Source organism: Arabidopsis thaliana, chromosome 5 (genome assembly GCF_000001735.4).
Source record: "Arabidopsis thaliana chromosome 5, partial sequence".
Lineage (NCBI taxonomy): Eukaryota > Viridiplantae > Streptophyta > Magnoliopsida > Brassicales > Brassicaceae > Arabidopsis > Arabidopsis thaliana.
In genome coordinates, this window is record NC_003076.8 from 2910569 (window position 1) to 2927776 (window position 17208).

Here is a 17208-nt window from a genome sequence, read left to right on the forward strand (position 1 = left end):
TTATATATGGGTTTCAAGTGATAGAGACGACGTCGGTTTTGGTGTACACGTCATGTGTAACGCGTAATTTTTTTTGGTTCTTTTCAATGTAAAGATCCTTGCTCATTTTTATTTGGATTTTATCCTATATTAAGAGTTCTTTCCTTCTTCTTTTTTTCTGGTCAAAATATTTTTTAAAATCTATCATCGAGATTAACGTTGTTACCAAAATGATTAGATTTGTTAGAAGAATACAAAAGAAAAGAAAAAAAAGGTAGAAAAATGACCATGTAATTTCTTAAAACTCTCTTCTTAAAGTAGAAGGATTTGTATTCAAACTTTGCTTTGCTGTAATGTACTTATCTTTGTTTTTTCCTGCTGTAACCTTCTGTCAAAATTCTAAAAATGGTATAAAACTTACCATTCATACCAAGAAAACAAATGCCAAGATTTTCTTTTTAACTATATTGGGTTTATATGTTTAAAGACTAAATATTAAATATAGTAATTTTTATTAATGATTTTGCATACAATGATTCCAGTGGGTCAGTTTTCCATTGTATTGGAGATTTTAAGGGATTGGTTCAAACTTCAAATGTAGAAACCTGCTTCTTGTTGTTATTGAAACTTGAAAGTAAAACAAAACTCTTTTTTTATTTCTTTCTCAATGTCAAAAAACTATGAATGAAGAAGAATGAAAACAAACTACCAAAAAAAAAAAAGAAAGAATGAAAAAATTGATGGAACAAAAATAGTTAAAGAATATCATATATTTTCGATATCTTTCAAGATTGAATCAATATCAGGAGTCAAAACTGCATGCTTGTACACATCTCCAACCAGACAACAGTTCTTCTGCTCTGTGTTAACCACCATCACATCTTGTGCAAACTCGCTCTTCAACCCTGGGCTTACCTACAACATCCCATCACAAATCCGAGTTAGACTTTTACTACGATTAAAATGGTTTCACTTTTTCTGTATCCGAACCAAACCCGTAAAACCAAAAACATGGATTGAACACCCCTACTAGATATTAGCTAGTATTATGCCCGGTAAAAACCATATTGCAGGATCTATGGTCATAGAATACTTAGTAAACGGAAAAAGAATCACTCACATCATAAAGCACTTCCCCAAGTTTCATCTTGACAGCACCACTTTTGTAGACTAACAGTTTGCCCATGTAACCTTCTGGCAAGGCTTTTAAATCAACAGTCTTCTTCTCAACGGGGCCTTTGATATTTGGCCTTGTTTCAAGGTTTTCTGTTGGTGTTGATGCCAAAGGAACAGAAGGTAGCCTCATAAAAAACATTTTCTGTTCTCCACTATCCTCCTGCCAACAAGTGATCCACATTATGTAACTATAGAGTTTGCGTGTGAGTTTTGGTTTATCGAATTTTTATATGTAATGTCACTAACCATTAGACCGAGATTAGCGGCTGTGTTAAGTGAATCTTCATGATGTCCTCCAGCCTGCATAAACTCCTCCACGTCAAGAACCTCTGCAATAATGAGCAGCATCTTAAACATAGGCAAATGGTAATCAAGAATCTGCTTTCACAAAATTGTTTTATTTTTCTTCTCAAGCAAATATATGAATACCTGGATCTCCTGCATACGGTCTCCTCATTGGAAGTGTGATAGGGTAATAGCTGTAGTAATCCTGTGAGACAATCCAAGAATTAATTATGCATCAACATTATCGATATATGAGTTCGAGATATAACTTTAGGGACAGGGTACTGTTATACCGACCCATGGTTCTTTATACTCTATCTCCTGAGTAGAGGTTGATCCATAAGCACCATCTGCACAACAACCAGCATGTATCAACACCCCCGCAGAATTATCAAAAACTTGTGATGTGTTGTGAATACAATTGCCTATGTTTTTTTTTGTTAAAATATATAATTGCCTATGTTTTAAACAAAGAAAAGAAATTGTTACTTGATCTATTGAGGTACTTATTTGATCTGGTTGAATTCACCACTCCCCCCAACCAAGCAACTTGAGAAGCAGGAACTGTATGATACATAACAAAAACTAAATCAGTGATGTATCAAAGTGATGTTTTTTTTTACAACTAGATAACGTAGCAGCAAACAGAGTAAAGATACGAGTCTGAGTTTCAAGTTAAAGACACTACCTTTCTTGTCCGCTTTTGGCTTGCGCAATGATCTTTCCTAAGGCAAACAAAAATCAAAATTAAAGAGAACTGAGTAAGTAAGAAGACACAAGAGCAAAGACAATTTCACTCAACGATTAAAAAAAAAAAGCTTACATTAACTCTGCGTAGCAATTCCGATGCTTGTGCACTGTTACTATTATCCTCAACCACTTCACTGCATTCATAATTCAAAAGTTTCAGAAGAAAAACATCTGTTTATGTTAATCAGATCAGTCATTAGTGTTGCTTACGGTTTAACTTCAGGTTTTGGCACACGTTTGGGTGGAGCTTTTGGGGCAAACTTCATCTGCAGAAGAACGCAAAATCGAAAATTTAGCAGAGCCAAATATTTTATCTAACATGAGAAGTTAACGATGATAGCAAACACAAACCTTCCGTACTGGTGGTTTCTGCTCCATTGCAATTGAATTCAAACACTTCGACTAAATAAAAAGAACCCCAGAAGAATATTTAGTTACGATTATTCAAGTATTCGGTTAATATTTTGAAACGAAAAATTCACAGAATTAAGAATCAGAAGCTGACCTGTGACTCCAAGTTCAATGACGGCCAACAGCTTGAGAAGGAGGATGATCACCAATTAAGGAGAGAACCCATAAATTAGGGCCTGTGCCAAAACGGCGGCGTTTTAGTCTAACCATGGTAAAAAAGTAAACCGGTAAATTAAAGGAAACAGACATAGTAATTCCAAACGTTAAGCGCGCTTTTTAAGGCCCATTTTTCAGCCCATTAATACGGCCCAATTTGTAAACGTCGGCGAGAATTCATGCTTTCGTCTTATTTCCCCTCGACGGCGATTCTCACCGCCTGGAAATAAACAAATCGTCGTTGTTCTCGTCTAACGCTTGTGCAATGGCAGATAGTTCGTCGAGGAGGAACCTTAAACGATCCTTCTTAGAAGATGAAGATTCCGATAAACAACCTCCGTAAGTTTACAATCTTTTCCGAAAACCCTAATTTCCAATTTTGTTCTGCTAAGCATGACGATACGTGTTTCTTCTTTTCGTTTCCGGTTGATTGACTCAGTTTTAGGGTAGGAAAAATTGAATTAGTAGCTCTTGTTTCTTCCATCTGATTCTCTCTTCTCCTCAATTTTGTTAGACTTAGACATTGAACCTGAAATTGAATGCCAAACATATGATTGTCTTGAACTTGGAGTATTAATCAGCTTTGAAATTTGTCTCAGTTACAACTTGAGTTTGTGTGCATACGCTATAATGTGGATTCTAATGGAGGATTCTCTCTGGCAGCGAAAAGCGAGTACGGTTTCCAAAGGGGAAGAAGTCGAAACCTGAACAGCTCTTAGAGGAAGAAGCTTTAGCCCGCCGCAAAGCCCGTGATGCTGCTAAGGAGCGTGCAAAGATTCGCAATCAGAATACTACTAAGCTCTTTATCGAAGATGACAGTGATGATATTAATCAGGCTCAGGAGACTTATGAGGTAGGATTTCTACTATCCTCTTTTTGTTTGTTGACTGTTCCTGGAAGCTAATTGTGTATATTGCGAGATCTCAATGATGTTTGTTTGCAAAAAGAGTTATGCTGATGTGATTTATTTCATTGTAGGATGATGGCAATCGCACAGAAGATGGGATCCAGATTGAAGCTTTTAGTCTGGACAGAGAGAAAGAAGAAGGTTACTTTGATGCTGATGGGAACTTTGTAGAATATGTTAGAGAAAAGGAAGTCAAGGTACACATCTTTCATTGTAAAGCTTAGCTCCAAGATATCTTGTGTATTGTCTTTCATTATATGTGTTTTCTTTCAGGATGCATGGCTTGACAGTATTGAAAAAAATCCAATGTATATGGGACGATCTGCTGCAAATGATACTGAGATGGATGATGATAGTGGGAACGAAAAAGCAGGGGATGACCTTTCTCAAGATGAAATCGGAGTTAGAAAGAGGCGCATTGCTAATGTCCTTGAACCAGGAGAAACGGTGAGACTCATTCTGCGTTTTAACAAGTTTTTGTTTCAAACATGAAACATGGATTGTATTAGTTAAAAATGTCACCTTAATATAGCATTGTTGATTATACATACTTCGAACACGTAAAATAAATCGGTTTCATGTTACAGGTCTTGCGAGCTTTAAGGAGGTTGAAAGGGAATTCGAATAATCGCAAGGAGAAGATGACATCTGAGACCAAGCTTATCTTTGATCAGCTTACTGAGGATGCGGACAAGCTTATCGAGAACGGCGACTACAGTAAGTCTCTAATAACTTATGCTACTTCAACAACAAATATGATGTCCTCCATTTGTTAATATATGTGTTCCTCTTTTTATGTATTGAAGATGTTTATCATGAGGAGCAAGAAGTTTTCCAACGTGAAGCAGGTTAGAGATTCTAATACTTTTTCAATATCAGCTGTAGATGTAGCTACGTTTCCTCTGCTTTGTGATATCACCTTTTCACAACATTCGGGAACAATTGGCTTGACTTTTCACATTCTTCTTCTCTATGTTGGTCTTTTAGAAGGATATGAGAGACTAGCTCAAGCGAAAGAAAATGGGACTGCCAATATAGTATCTTGTGATATGTTTGGCGATGATGAGAATGCTCCTGAACCTTCCTCTGATCTACAACCGTCTAGCTCCATCTCGGGCACTCAGCTTAATTCTGATTATGTGTTTGATGAATCTTCAGGGTATGTTTGTATATACTCTCCTCTCGCGCTCTCTTGTTGCATAAGTCAGCTTTTTGTCCGAAGTATTGTGTTGCTAGCAATATTCATTATGAATCTCAATTTTATTTATCTAAAAGTATTCTATAAATGGTTTTGCAGGTACTACTACAGCAGCAGCCTTGGTTACTATTATGACCCGAACACTGGACTTTACTGCTACGCAACAACCGGAAAATGGTAAAATTTACTTGGGATGAGTTTAGAATTTTGAAAACCCATTACTAATCTCTTTATTCATGTGTTCATAATTTCGATTATCAGCTCAATTCTGGTTATGTGTTTGATTACAAAATATGCGTGCAGGTACAGGTACGATGAAGAGACTAAGGAATATAAAGAGGTGGTTTCTGAAGTTGCTACTGAAGAAGTTTAATTTTCGTTTGTCTGTACTTTTGACTAACACAGGGTCTTGAAATATTTCCCTTGTTGTTTTTAGTTTGAAAGTAAGCACATCATACATGAGTTTATATAAATATATTTGGATTTATTGGTTTTCTCATTGATTTATGAGAAATTATAGAGATGAAAGTAAATTTGGACAATCTTATAATTGTATGAACAAAATTAGCTGTGAAGAAAGAAAACGAAATTATGAAACAGAGCCTGAGAGGTTATCGTAATCCTCACACACTCTCACAGTATGAAGCAAGAAAGTCTCAAACCAAACGTTGACCAATAACACAATCTAACCGGTTCAGACTTCCGGTACAGAACATGTCACGTTTGTATCAGACCGGTTCAGCAGCGAACTGGTAAAGCAGAGATTGAGAACATCGGCATGAATCGGCAGTGAAGAAACAAGACTTCTCGTCGAAAAATCTTTATTTGCTCCTGAGAACTTTTGATCGGATGCGAAACTCTAGTTCTACGATTCTTCTCGTTTGATCGACCCTGCGAAACTTTCGGAGGTTACTTTAGCTTTGATTGCAATCTAAGAGTTCTGAAAATGGCGGAGGAAAGCAGTATGGAAGGTTCTGAAAAAGAAGAGATCGATAGCTCAGGTGGTGGTTTTGGAGATATGGCATCCATGGATTCTATCGAGTCTCGATGGGTTATTCAAGACGATGATGATTCCGAGATCGGCGTTGACGATGATAATGATGGATTCGACGGTACTGGACTCGAATCCGATGAGGACGAGATACCTGAGCATCGCCTGATCCGTACTGGTCCACGTGTTGATTCCTTCGACGTGGAAGCGCTTGAAGTTCCTGGTGCTCCGAGAAATGATTACGAGGTGATTGATAGTTTCGTGTATTAGTGCATTTCATATCAACATATATAGTGATGGACTAGCATGATGTGTGTCTTCTTAGGTTCTTAAACAGTACAGTCACTTTTTAGCTGTTTTTGCCAGAGCTCGGATATCAACTAGAAAGGGCCACTGAATAGGGAAGTACCATAAGAGATCAAGTCAAAATTAGTTTAGCAATATGTGGAAATTATGGATTAGGAACAGGAATCAGGAATGCTTTGTGACTAGCTAGTGTGCGATTCTTCCAAGTTGCAGTGATGGAGATGGGCTCATAAATCTATTTTGTTTGGGATGTTGTTTTGATCTGTTTTCCTTAATGATGGTTGTGTCCTGGGATGGAAACCTGCAAGGGATGCACGGTCTGAGAGCAGTGGATATTTGTTTTCTGATTCTAAAGCGTAACTACGGCTACTACTTTTTGCAAGTTCTGCAGATAAATAATGATGGATGATCTTAGATCTAAGATCTATGACTTGTATCTGTGAGCCAGTACTTTTCTCTGCATAGTTAACCAAACTTTTTTTTTTGTGTTTTTACTTTGCTAGGACTTGACCGTTGGGAGGAAAGTGTTGCTTGCATTTCAAACATTAGGGGTTGTCTTTGGAGATGTAGGAACCAGCCCGTTGTATACGTTCAGTGTAATGTTCAGTAAATCACCTGTCCAAGAAAAAGAAGATGTTATTGGAGCACTGTCACTAGTTTTATACACTTTACTTTTGGTCCCCCTTATTAAATATGTTCTTGTTGTTCTATGGGCAAATGATGATGGTGAAGGTACGCTTTAAGCTATTCTGATCTTCTAAATATAATCTTGCTTTGAATCTTTTCTGTACATACAGTGCCAACTGCTTTGATTACTTATGATATTCAGGGGGGACCTTTGCGTTATACTCATTAATCTCTCGTCATGCCAAGATTAGTCTTATCCCAAACCAACTTCGCTCAGACACCCGAATTTCAAGTTTTAGACTGAAGGTGCCTTGCCCTGAGCTTGAGAGATCATTGAAACTAAAAGAAAAACTCGAGAATTCATTAATTCTGAAGAAAATTCTCCTCGTGCTAGTTCTTGCTGGAACTTCCATGGTGATTGCCGATGGGGTTGTAACTCCTGCAATGTCAGGTTCTTATATAACCTCTTCTAAGTATGTTCATAGGCATGATTTTGTTTTATTGCACAGGGGGTTTCTACTACCATATGGACTTATCCGACTTACTTGATTATATTGCAGTAATGTCAGCTGTTGGTGGACTTAAGGTCGGAGTTGATGTAGTTGAGCAAGGTAATGCAGATGATAGTGTAATTAAATTTGAATTTTTTTGGTATTGGCTTTTTATCTTTTTCATTGTATCTTTTGCTATTGTTCAGCTTTCTCTTCTTTCTTCTTTGCAGATCAAGTGGTGATGATTTCAGTTGCATTTCTGGTGATCCTCTTTAGTCTACAAAAATATGGGACGAGTAAGATGGGACTAGTAGTAGGTCCTGCCTTACTTATATGGTTCTGTTCTCTTGCTGGTATTGGAATTTACAACCTGATCAAATACGATAGCAGTGTTTACAGAGCATTCAACCCTGTCCACATCTATTACTTCTTCAAGAGGAATTCTATAAATGCGTGGTATGCACTTGGAGGTTGCATTCTCTGTGCTACAGGTAATTTTTCACTTTTGCTGGATGGCTTAAATTTCATTAGAAATTAATTAGATTACTCTTGTAGCAATGGCTAACTGAACTAAGTAAGCCTTTTTATGCTCAATAATCCGCCTAATATTGTGACACTTTCTTTGTTGATTGTTCATGTTATATAATCTTTATCTTTCAGGCTCAGAGGCATTATTTGCAGACCTTTGCTACTTTTCTGTTAGATCAGTCCAGGTAAATGAAGAGTAGAAAGCCTTTGGCGGCTGATGTTTTATCTTTTTCTTTTTGTATGCTACTTTTTGCCACTAATTTTCTGCAACTTTAATTTATTTCGTAGTGGTTTTCTGCAGCTTACATTTGTGTGTCTTGTCCTGCCGTGCCTCATGTTGGGTTATATGGGACAAGCTGCATACCTGATGGAGAATCATGCGGATGCTAGTCAAGCTTTCTTTTCATCTGTTCCAGGTAAAGTTCAGCTGCTTCCTTCAATCAGTAATATACATGCCTCTTTGGCAAATGAAACCACTTTGATTTCCCTGCAAAGGCTGTTCTTGTGGTGTGGATTAGAAACTTGTATTTCAAATTAGTATTAAGTTATTGATTCATCATTCCGTTCTGTAGGCTCTGCATTCTGGCCAGTCCTTTTCATAGCCAACATTGCAGCTCTGATTGCCAGTCGCACAATGACGACTGCAACATTTTCATGTATTAAACAGTCAACAGCTCTGGGTTGTTTCCCTCGTCTCAAAATTATTCACACTTCTCGAAAATTTATGGGCCAGATTTATATACCTGTCCTAAACTGGTTCCTGCTTGCCGTTTGCCTGGTCGTCGTCTGCTCAATCTCAAGTATCGATGAGATTGGAAATGCATATGGTAATAGTTGTTTTCTATGCTTCCCTGTCTAGCTTCGGTGATCCGATATGCTTCCCCCGTTTTGATTTTCTTTTTCGATTTCCCAGGGATGGCTGAGCTAGGAGTGATGATGACAACTACAATTCTAGTGACGTTAATCATGCTTCTTATATGGCAGATAAACATCGTAATCGTGATTGCCTTTCTGGTAGTTTTTCTCGGAGTGGAATTAGTCTTTTTCTCATCAGTCATAGCGAGTGTTGGGGATGGAAGCTGGATAATATTGGTCTTTGCCGTAATCATGTTTGGTATAATGTATATTTGGAACTATGGAAGTAAGCTCAGGTATGAAACAGAAGTCGAACAAAAGCTGTCAATGGATTTAATGAGAGAACTTGGGTGCAACCTGGGAACGATAAGAGCTCCTGGTATCGGTTTGCTGTACAATGAGTTAGTGAAGGGAGTACCGGCAATATTTGGCCATTTTCTGACTACACTTCCTGCAATCCATTCCATGGTCATTTTCGTCTGCATAAAATATGTCCCGGTTCCAGTTGTACCACAGAATGAGAGGTTCCTCTTCAGACGTGTCTGCACCAAAAGCTATCACTTATTCCGTTGCATTGCCAGGTTGGTCTGTTTTTCCCTTTCAGTGATCAAATTTTCATGGTTCATATATGATTGATTAGACTTAACGTAGAGATTCTTACTCAAGTCTGTAGATCTGATATTTCCTTCTCTCTTTTTGTATTATATAAGAAGTACGTCTTAGAGCCACTGTTTAGCACACAAGAACATATTATCTCCTTCATTCTGTTCCATTTCGTTGCTGAACAAATCGAATATAAACACTCTTTGTGTTATATGTGGTGTAGGTATGGTTATAAAGACGCAAGAAAGGAGACCCACCAAGCATTTGAGCAGCTACTGATCGAGAGCCTCGAGAAATTCATCCGAAGGGAAGCACAAGAACGTTCCTTGGAGAGCGACGGGAACGATGATTCAGACTCAGAGGAAGATTTCCCAGGTTCTAGAGTCGTAATTGGCCCCAACGGAAGCATGTACTCGATGGGGGTTCCCCTTCTCTCTGAGTACAGAGACTTAAACAAACCGATCATGGAAATGAACACTTCATCTGATCACACAAACCACCATCCCTTTGACACATCATCTGACTCCTCTGTATCTGAAGCTGAGCAAAGCCTGGAGAGAGAGTTATCGTTCATACACAAAGCGAAAGAATCAGGGGTGGTGTATCTTCTCGGGCATGGCGATATAAGAGCAAGAAAAGATTCATGGTTCATCAAGAAGTTAGTCATAAACTACTTCTACACATTCCTGAGGAAAAACTGCAGGAGAGGGATCGCAAATTTGAGTGTGCCTCAGTCGCATCTGATGCAGGTCGGTATGACATACATGGTCTGAGTATCTTCTTTCTTCTTTTAAACGTAGTTTCTATTCGTGTCCATAGATCTAAATTTGTATGTTGCGTTGATGTTCTTGCATTGTTGTGAAGAATCCGAGTATTTGACTACTCCAATCTATAGAGCATCTAGTAGAGGAAAAAGCTGCCTATGTTGATTTCAGGAATTTTCATGGTTCCCCGAATCTTACATCTTTACTTCCATAGAATCTCGTTTTTGCGCTATGAATTAGGAATCTGTGATTATGATAACGGAGTCTGAAGCCTAGACTCGAAACCACAAGAAGAGAATGGCTAGTCCCCCACTGCCGTTTCTCATGAAAGTGCTAATGTTTATATATTACAATGATGATGATGATTGATATTCACTTAGCTTCATCAATGATGGATCTGATAGACTTATTAGATCTCCACCAAGATCTGAGAATCTCCACTGCCAGATCCGCCGCCGCGGGAAAGAGAGGGAAAAGACATTTGACATCAATCTTGAATTAGAAAAAAGTTTAAATAATTAAATTCAAGGAAATGGACTTGATTGCCCAAGAAAAAAGACTTGATGGGCCAGACAAATCTGACATGTATACGTGTCGGAGGTTTATTGGTGGTTACGTGGTCCAAATCAGTGTTTAAAAACAAAGCGATTTACTTCGGTTCTCTTCCTCGGTCTCGCTTCAATAAAAAAAGGAAAAAAAAAATCGGTATCGTTTTCACACCTGGATATAGCCCGAAACGAAGGAAACAAGATTATAAGCTTCTCAGTTCATGCATACTCAGATCGGTTAGGGTTCGTTGATTCTCTTTTTGATTACGAAAGCTTAAGATCTCTTTTGGTGGATTTTTGGGTTTATCCATCTATGGTGGATCGCAGATCTTTTGGCTCTATAACTCCTCCTCTCCAATTAGGTCTCTTTCTCTTCCTTCTCCACTGTTTATTTCCCTCCGTTGTTTGGTTCCTTTGCTAGCTTGAAATTACGTTTATTTTGCCATATTTTTGAGTTTTTCTTGCTGCGACATTTGGTAGGCGAATGAATCTATTCATTAGACAGGAACTTAGCTCACTTCTTTTTTTTCTTACTGGTGTTGTTCCACATGTTTGTCCGAATTTATTTTTTGTCTGCTTGATCTGAAATTGCGACGAAATAATGTATTTATGCTCTTGAAATTTCTGCTTTAAGGCTGAATTGCTCTGTTTCATTGGGAATGTTCATATTTTGTTAGTGGTAGCGTAATAGTGTTATCGGAAGATTTTGTACCCAGATTCAAAAAAGTGTTAAGTACTGATACATGTTTTACTTCTATGAGTTTGCAGATATGGAACAGTTGCTGTCAGAAGCCCAACACAGGTGGCTTAGGCCTACTGAGATTTGTGAAATTCTTCAGAACTATCACAAGTTTCATATAGCATCAGAGTCTCCCACCCGACCCGCCAGTATGTTTGTGTCTGAGTTCCTTCGTTTTTTTTGTTGCAATTTATATCTTATAAAGTTATTCGGTGGATGAATGGTCACTTTCTCTTCCATTTTTGAAAACTACTAGGATTAGGATGAATTTTATTTATGCATAGCAGTCAAAAATTTTGCATATATAAAGTTCCACATGTACTGACTTCAAATTATACTTGCACTGCTCTAATTCATCCTATTTTTTGTTTCGAAGAAGAAGTATACTTTTTGTTAGATCGCTTGTTAGTGACAACAATCTTCACTTTTCATATATTTTTTCCCTGTAAACTGACATTATCTCCCCACCCTTATAGGTGGTTCACTTTTTCTTTTTGATAGGAAGGTACTGAGATATTTTAGGAAAGACGGACATAACTGGAGGAAGAAGAAAGATGGTAAAACCATAAGAGAAGCTCATGAGAAGCTCAAGGTTATAATTTTCTTTAGTGTCTCCTAAATAGTTTAGTGTTTTCCAATCATGGAACCTGTTAATTGGTTCTACTTCCGGATTTGTAATAAACTAGTTGATAACGTAGTGTATCTAAATTTTTGAGAGTAACATTATATAGGTAGGAAGCATAGATGTGCTACATTGTTACTATGCACATGGGGAAGCCAACGAGAATTTCCAGAGACGTTGCTACTGGATGCTTGAACAGTGAGTCTGAGTTTGTGCATATTTCAGTGTTTTGTTGTTCTCTGTGTATACTGACCTTCTAGCTTGGACGGAAAAAAATAGTGTTTATGATCATAACTTTGAAGGTACTATTATAGAAAAGCCTCATCTCATTGGGTTTTAGTCGCTACTTTGTCTTTGTTTTCCTTTGGATATCTGAGGCCTTCGTGGGTTAGGTGTGGAACATGGAAATAGTGAACATTGGAATTTTCTTTAGTGTCTCCTAAATAGTTTAGTGTCTCCCTTGTACGAGTTGACTTTGCTTTTTGAGTCTGTTTTCACTTTTGTTCTTATATACTTTGTTTTATGCTGTATTGTTACAGACATTTGATGCATATCGTTTTTGTGCACTACTTGGAGGTTAAGGTATAGCTCGTCCTGTCTGTGATATTACTCCATCATTTAACATTAAAATTATCTTTTGTAGTGTAGTTTTCTACTGATAAGTGTTCTTAAGTTTATTTTATATTGTAAATTATACAGGGTAACCGGACCAGTATAGGAATGAAAGAAAACAATTCAAATTCTGTAAATGGCACAGCTTCAGTGAATATTGATTCAACAGCAAGCCCAACTAGCACATTGTCATCATTATGTGAAGATGCTGATACCGGTATTTCTTTCTCTATTATTTTGTATGTTTGGTACTTTGGTAACTTTTGTTTATAATATAGTTCTTTCCATGGAAGAATCATCGATTTTCATCCTACTTTGTGAGGTGTGATGATTTACATATCATCACATGCTCTTGGCTCTGTGTGTAATTTTCAACACCACCTTATATCAGTTTTGGTGCAGGGGATAGTCAACAAGCAAGTTCCGTCTTACGACCATCTCCTGAACCTCAAACTGGTACTTCTCAAATAAGGGAGAAGCAGGAAGTTAGCATATTAAATTCTTACTGTTAGAGCTCTGTTTTGGGTACTCACCTCTCTTTCTGGTTTCCTGTCTGCATTTTTGTTAAGAAGGCCTTTGTTTTCCTGTCTAGGAAATCGCTATGGTTGGACACCTGCTCCTGGCATGCGTAATGTTTCACAGGTTCATGGGAACAGAGTCAGAGAAAGTGATTCCCAGAGATTAGTTGATGTCAGAGCTTTGGATACCGTTGGGAATTCGCTGACAAGATTTCATGATCAGCCTTATTGTAATAATTTGTTGACTCAGATGCAGCCTTCTAATACTGACTCAATGCTGGTGGAAGAAAATTCAGAAAAAGGTGGGCGGTTAAAGGCAGAGCATATCAGAAATCCTCTTCAAACTCAATTTAATTGGCAGGTAGTGTACTGTGTACGCATGCTTTTTGTAATTATTTATGAAAGAGCAATGCATAGATATTATTAGTGAAAGTATAGAAAAAAATGTCCATGGATGTTAAGAATTATACAAAAGAGAGAGATGTGTTGTGAAGAAAAAGCTTAGAAATGTGTGACGATGTCATAGCATAGCAAACTTTGGAGCTAAATTAGATTTATGTATGTTTTACATGCCTTTATCAGCAATTTTCTCAGGGTTGATATTTCTGTCATTGACGCATTGTTAAGCTAGTTGGTTGAAGTTGAATTTATCTGTCGGTAATTACTCTGAAAAGGTGCATTCGATGCCTTAATCAGTTTTACCTTGACCTCAGATAAGAAGATGAAAAACATCTAATACCTACTTTTGTTATATGGCTCCTTCCCCTCTATAGATTGTAAAGTTCTTTATTTAAGCTCGCATTATTATTATCAGGAAGATTTGTTTTGAAGTGCTCTGATTTCGAAATACTTATCTATGTAGGATGACACTGATCTGGCGTTATTTGAGCAAAGTGCACAAGATAATTTTGAGACATTTTCCAGTCTCCTTGGCAGTGAAAATCTGCAACCTTTTGGAATTAGTTATCAAGCTCCTCCTTCAAATATGGACTCTGAATATATGCCTGTAATGAAAATATTGCGAAGAAGCGAAGATAGTTTGAAAAAAGTCGATAGTTTTTCTAAGTGGGCTATTAAAGAACTTGGGGAGATGGAGGATTTGCAGATGCAGTCTTCACGTGGAGATATTGCATGGACCACTGTTGAATGTGAAACTGCAGCAGCTGGGATCTCCTTGAGCCCTTCTCTCTCTGAGGATCAGCGTTTCACCATAGTTGATTTTTGGCCAAAAAGTGCAAAGACAGACGCAGAAGTTGAGGTAATTTCACTGTACATATTTGGAAAAATTGATTGGTGATGTACCATTCTATTAAGATGGTTAAGTTTGTTTATCCATTTTCCAGTTTCCAAATAATTTTTGTGGTTAAGACTTTGAAGCAATTGCAAAATATTTCGTGCTATATTTTTAGCTGGGTGCTGGGGTTTAAAGTCCCTTATTGATGTTCATGCAGCAGTTTCATTTTGATGATCCTGCTTTCTCATTATTTTTATTAGTAATGCTTTTTCCGTTTTGCTGATTTCGCTCTCTGTTTTGGTTGTTTTGTTGTGGTGACTAATTTCTTTTTTATGTATCACTCTATTTGCAGGTCATGGTTATTGGGACATTTCTACTTAGTCCGCAAGAAGTAACTAAATATAATTGGTCATGCATGTTTGGTGAAGTGGAAGTTCCTGCTGAGATTTTAGTAGATGGTGTTCTTTGCTGTCATGCTCCACCGCATACAGCTGGTCACGTCCCCTTTTATGTTACATGTTCCAACAGATTTGCTTGCAGTGAAGTACGAGAATTTGATTTCCTTTCTGGTTCTACCCAAAAAATCAATGCTACAGATGTTTATGGTACCTATACAAATGAAGCATCACTTCAGTTGCGGTTTGAGAAGATGCTTGCTCACAGGGATTTTGTTCACGAACACCATATATTCGAAGATGTTGGGGACAAACGAAGACAAATCAGTAAAATTATGTTGCTAAAGGAGGAGAAAGAGTATCTCCTTCCAGGGACATATCAGAGAGACTCAACCAAACAAGAACCAAAAGGACAGCTTTTTAGGGAACTGTTTGAAGAAGAACTATATATATGGCTCATACATAAAGTGACTGAAGAGGGTAAAGGTCCAAACATATTGGATGAAGATGGACAGGGTATTTTACACTTTGTTGCAGCGCTTGGGTATGACTGGGCCATTAAACCGGTGTTAGCAGCAGGAGTTAACATTAACTTCCGTGATGCCAATGGCTGGTCTGCCCTTCATTGGGCTGCGTTTAGTGGCAGGTATGGACCTCTATCTCACATATCTTCAATTTCCTTTAATCATAATATTATTATTTGAGATTTTGCATTTCGTTTAAGATGCTCACATTGATGATGCTTTAACTCTATTATTTGGTCAACATTGCCATATCAAACTAACTCCTTTTCCTGTTAACTATAGGGAGGAAACTGTCGCTGTGCTTGTCTCTCTAGGTGCTGATGCTGGGGCATTAACGGATCCATCTCCAGAGCTTCCATTGGGTAAAACAGCAGCTGATTTGGCTTACGCAAATGGACACAGGGGAATTTCGGGATTTCTTGCAGAGTCTTCCTTAACTAGTTATCTTGAAAAGCTAACAGTGGACTCAAAGGAAAATAGCCCTGCCAACTCTTGTGGAGAAAAAGCTGTTCAAACAGTCTCTGAGCGAACCGCTGCTCCTATGACCTATGGCGATGTACCAGAGAAACTTTCCTTGAAGGATTCACTTACTGCTGTCCGTAATGCTACGCAAGCGGCTGATCGTCTCCATCAAGTATTCAGGATGCAATCATTCCAACGGAAACAGCTGTGTGATATTGGCGATGATGAAAAGATTGATATCTCCGACCAGTTAGCTGTTTCTTTTGCAGCTTCTAAAACTAAGAATCCAGGACAGGGTGATGTCTCTCTTAGTTGTGCTGCTACCCATATCCAGAAGAAATATCGTGGTTGGAAGAAGAGAAAAGAGTTTCTTTTAATCCGACAAAGAATCGTTAAAATTCAGGTTTGCCTTTCATTGAGTTTTTTTTTCTCCCCCTTATTTCTTTGCATAAGTCTTTTGTCTGGTTTCTCATTGCTGGAATCATATTACATTTACCTTTAGGCTCATGTGAGAGGACATCAGGTCCGGAAACAATACCGAACAGTCATCTGGTCTGTGGGATTACTCGAGAAAATCATTTTGCGTTGGAGACGCAAAGGTAATGGTTTGAGAGGGTTTAAACGCAATGCAGTCGCCAAAACCGTGGAACCGGAACCGCCTGTATCAGCTATATGTCCTAGGATCCCACAGGAAGATGAGTATGATTATCTTAAAGAGGGAAGAAAACAAACAGAGGAAAGGCTACAGAAGGCTCTGACTCGTGTTAAGTCGATGGTTCAATACCCAGAAGCACGGGATCAATACCGTAGACTCCTAACGGTTGTTGAGGGCTTCCGTGAAAATGAGGTACCCAAGACCCATAACATAATCAGTTAATCATATTTTGTTGAGCATTCTTGTGATAAATTGTTGTTGCAGGCTTCATCAAGTGCATCTATAAACAATAAAGAAGAAGAAGCAGTCAACTGTGAAGAAGACGATTTTATTGACATTGAGTCTCTTTTGAACGATGACACATTGATGATGTCTATTTCTCCTTGATTTTACTTTCTGACTCGTATTCATTTTTCCTTCTTTTACTTTCTAACTTTATTTCTTCTCTGTAAATACCATAGTTGATATTTACCGCTTAATTTATTACTTGGATTGAAATAGAATTATTCACTATTTTCTTTCGTCTTAACAATATATAACTTTTTTATTTGTTCATTTGGCTTTTCTCTGCTAATATTATATAGCCAAGTGTTGGATTACTCTGATTCATATTTGTATCCGTATTGAATATTCTTCTCTTTATTAGCTGTTTTCTGCAATTTATACATCATATTTGTTTTGGTCAAACTCATACATCAGTCATATTGTTATAGTTTAAATTTGAATGGTAGTATGATATTGAGCTAACTTTTAAAGGTTATAAATCCGGGTCGACATGCCATTTTATCTACCAAATTTGGATTGGTAAACCATTAAAGCTATAAAAAAAACTTAACTTGGATTTTCCTATAATCTGAAGATAAAATTGGATT

General features: G+C 37.7%; 4 protein-coding genes across 10 annotated transcripts; 3 read left to right on the plus strand and 1 right to left on the minus strand.

Annotated features, from left to right (window-relative positions):
* Window positions 1-608: 608 nt before the first annotated feature.
* Window positions 609-2756, minus strand: AT5G09380 (RNA polymerase III RPC4). 3 transcript variants are annotated; one of them, NM_001343048.1, is made up of 11 exons: window positions 2696-2756; window positions 2542-2592; window positions 2401-2456; window positions 2264-2324; window positions 2129-2165; window positions 1930-2004; window positions 1738-1790; window positions 1585-1645; window positions 1402-1484; window positions 1100-1315; window positions 609-894 (listed from the first exon to the last, which is right to left on the minus strand). In NM_001343048.1, exons 2-11 carry the CDS (start codon window positions 2566-2568, stop codon window positions 745-747), a joined length of 819 nt encoding a protein of 272 aa, NP_001332087.1. In that variant the 5' UTR covers window positions 2569-2592; window positions 2696-2756; the 3' UTR covers window positions 609-744. The 3 variants fall into 3 exon arrangements, with proteins under 3 accessions (NP_001332087.1, NP_001332088.1, NP_001318517.1); NM_001343049.1 differs by having other exon boundaries at window positions 615-1315; window positions 2696-2730; NM_001343047.1 differs by lacking the exons at window positions 2129-2165; window positions 2264-2324; window positions 2401-2456; window positions 2542-2592; window positions 2696-2756 and having other exon boundaries at window positions 651-894; window positions 1930-2039.
* A 157-nt stretch (window positions 2757-2913) lies between these two features.
* AT5G09390 (CD2-binding protein-like protein) lies at window positions 2914-5411 on the plus strand. 2 transcript variants are annotated; one of them, NM_120975.3, is made up of 9 exons: window positions 2914-3096; window positions 3421-3610; window positions 3736-3861; window positions 3938-4111; window positions 4252-4381; window positions 4471-4512; window positions 4652-4823; window positions 4962-5039; window positions 5166-5411. In NM_120975.3, the coding sequence occupies exons 1-9, from the start codon at window positions 3023-3025 to the stop codon at window positions 5233-5235; spliced, it is 1056 nt and encodes a 351-aa protein (NP_568211.1). In that variant the 5' UTR covers window positions 2914-3022; the 3' UTR covers window positions 5236-5411. The 2 variants fall into 2 exon arrangements, with proteins under 2 accessions (NP_568211.1, NP_001031859.1); NM_001036782.1 differs by having other exon boundaries at window positions 2966-3096; window positions 5172-5355.
* A 171-nt stretch (window positions 5412-5582) lies between these two features.
* Window positions 5583-10255, plus strand: KUP7 (K+ uptake permease 7). Its single transcript, NM_120977.3, has 10 exons — window positions 5583-6099; window positions 6663-6891; window positions 6989-7237; window positions 7347-7397; window positions 7508-7768; window positions 7938-7990; window positions 8107-8221; window positions 8378-8632; window positions 8719-9241; window positions 9487-10255. The coding sequence occupies exons 1-10, from the start codon at window positions 5809-5811 to the stop codon at window positions 10034-10036; spliced, it is 2577 nt and encodes an 858-aa protein (NP_568213.2). The 5' UTR covers window positions 5583-5808; the 3' UTR covers window positions 10037-10255.
* Window positions 10256-10258: 3 nt separating this feature from the next.
* Window positions 10259-16912, plus strand: EICBP.B (ethylene induced calmodulin binding protein). 4 transcript variants are annotated; one of them, NM_001203338.1, is made up of 16 exons: window positions 10259-10331; window positions 10719-10937; window positions 11344-11463; window positions 11791-11906; window positions 12046-12134; window positions 12239-12328; window positions 12476-12518; window positions 12636-12765; window positions 12940-13004; window positions 13141-13215; window positions 13317-13427; window positions 13929-14324; window positions 14653-15341; window positions 15502-16084; window positions 16184-16528; window positions 16601-16852. In NM_001203338.1, exons 1-16 carry the CDS (start codon window positions 10325-10327, stop codon window positions 16721-16723), a joined length of 3201 nt encoding a protein of 1066 aa, NP_001190267.1. In that variant the 5' UTR covers window positions 10259-10324; the 3' UTR covers window positions 16724-16852. The 4 variants fall into 4 exon arrangements, with proteins under 4 accessions (NP_001190267.1, NP_001119195.1, NP_196503.3 ...); NM_001125723.2 differs by lacking the exons at window positions 10259-10331; window positions 12239-12328 and having other exon boundaries at window positions 10616-10937; window positions 12951-13004; window positions 13141-13427; window positions 16601-16898; NM_120978.5 differs by lacking the exons at window positions 10259-10331; window positions 12239-12328; window positions 12940-13004 and having other exon boundaries at window positions 10693-10937; window positions 13141-13427; window positions 16601-16848.
* Window positions 16913-17208: the final 296 nt, after the last annotated feature.

Excerpts from the sequence above, each read along its gene's own strand:
- AT5G09380 (NM_001343048.1), bottom strand. The coding sequence starts at position 2,568 with ATGGAGCAGAAACCACCAGTACGGAAG. Across the intron at positions 2,166-2,263 it reads AATTGCTACGCAGAGTTAAT|GAAAGATCATTGCGCAAGCC; the intron begins GTAAGCTTTTTT and ends TGTTTGCCTTAG. Across the intron at positions 1,485-1,584 it reads ACCGTATGCAGGAGATCCAG|AGGTTCTTGACGTGGAGGAG; the intron begins GTATTCATATAT and ends TCATTATTGCAG.
- AT5G09390 (NM_120975.3), top strand. The coding sequence starts at position 3,023 with ATGGCAGATAGTTCGTCGAGGAGGAACCTTAAACGATCCTTCTTAGAA. Across the intron at positions 3,611-3,735 it reads AGGCTCAGGAGACTTATGAG|GATGATGGCAATCGCACAGA; the intron begins GTAGGATTTCTA and ends ATTTCATTGTAG. Across the intron at positions 5,040-5,165 it reads TACGCAACAACCGGAAAATG|GTACAGGTACGATGAAGAGA; the intron begins GTAAAATTTACT and ends ATATGCGTGCAG.
- KUP7 (NM_120977.3), top strand. The coding sequence starts at position 5,809 with ATGGCGGAGGAAAGCAGTATGGAAGGTTCTGAAAAAGAAGAGATCGAT. Across the intron at positions 6,100-6,662 it reads CTCCGAGAAATGATTACGAG|GACTTGACCGTTGGGAGGAA; the intron begins GTGATTGATAGT and ends TTACTTTGCTAG. Across the intron at positions 8,222-8,377 it reads TTTCTTTTCATCTGTTCCAG|GCTCTGCATTCTGGCCAGTC; the intron begins GTAAAGTTCAGC and ends TCCGTTCTGTAG.
- EICBP.B (NM_001203338.1), top strand. Across the intron at positions 13,216-13,316 it reads TGGGAACAGAGTCAGAGAAA|ATGCAGCCTTCTAATACTGA; the intron begins GTGATTCCCAGA and ends TTGTTGACTCAG. Across the intron at positions 14,325-14,652 it reads AGACAGACGCAGAAGTTGAG|GTCATGGTTATTGGGACATT; the intron begins GTAATTTCACTG and ends CTCTATTTGCAG.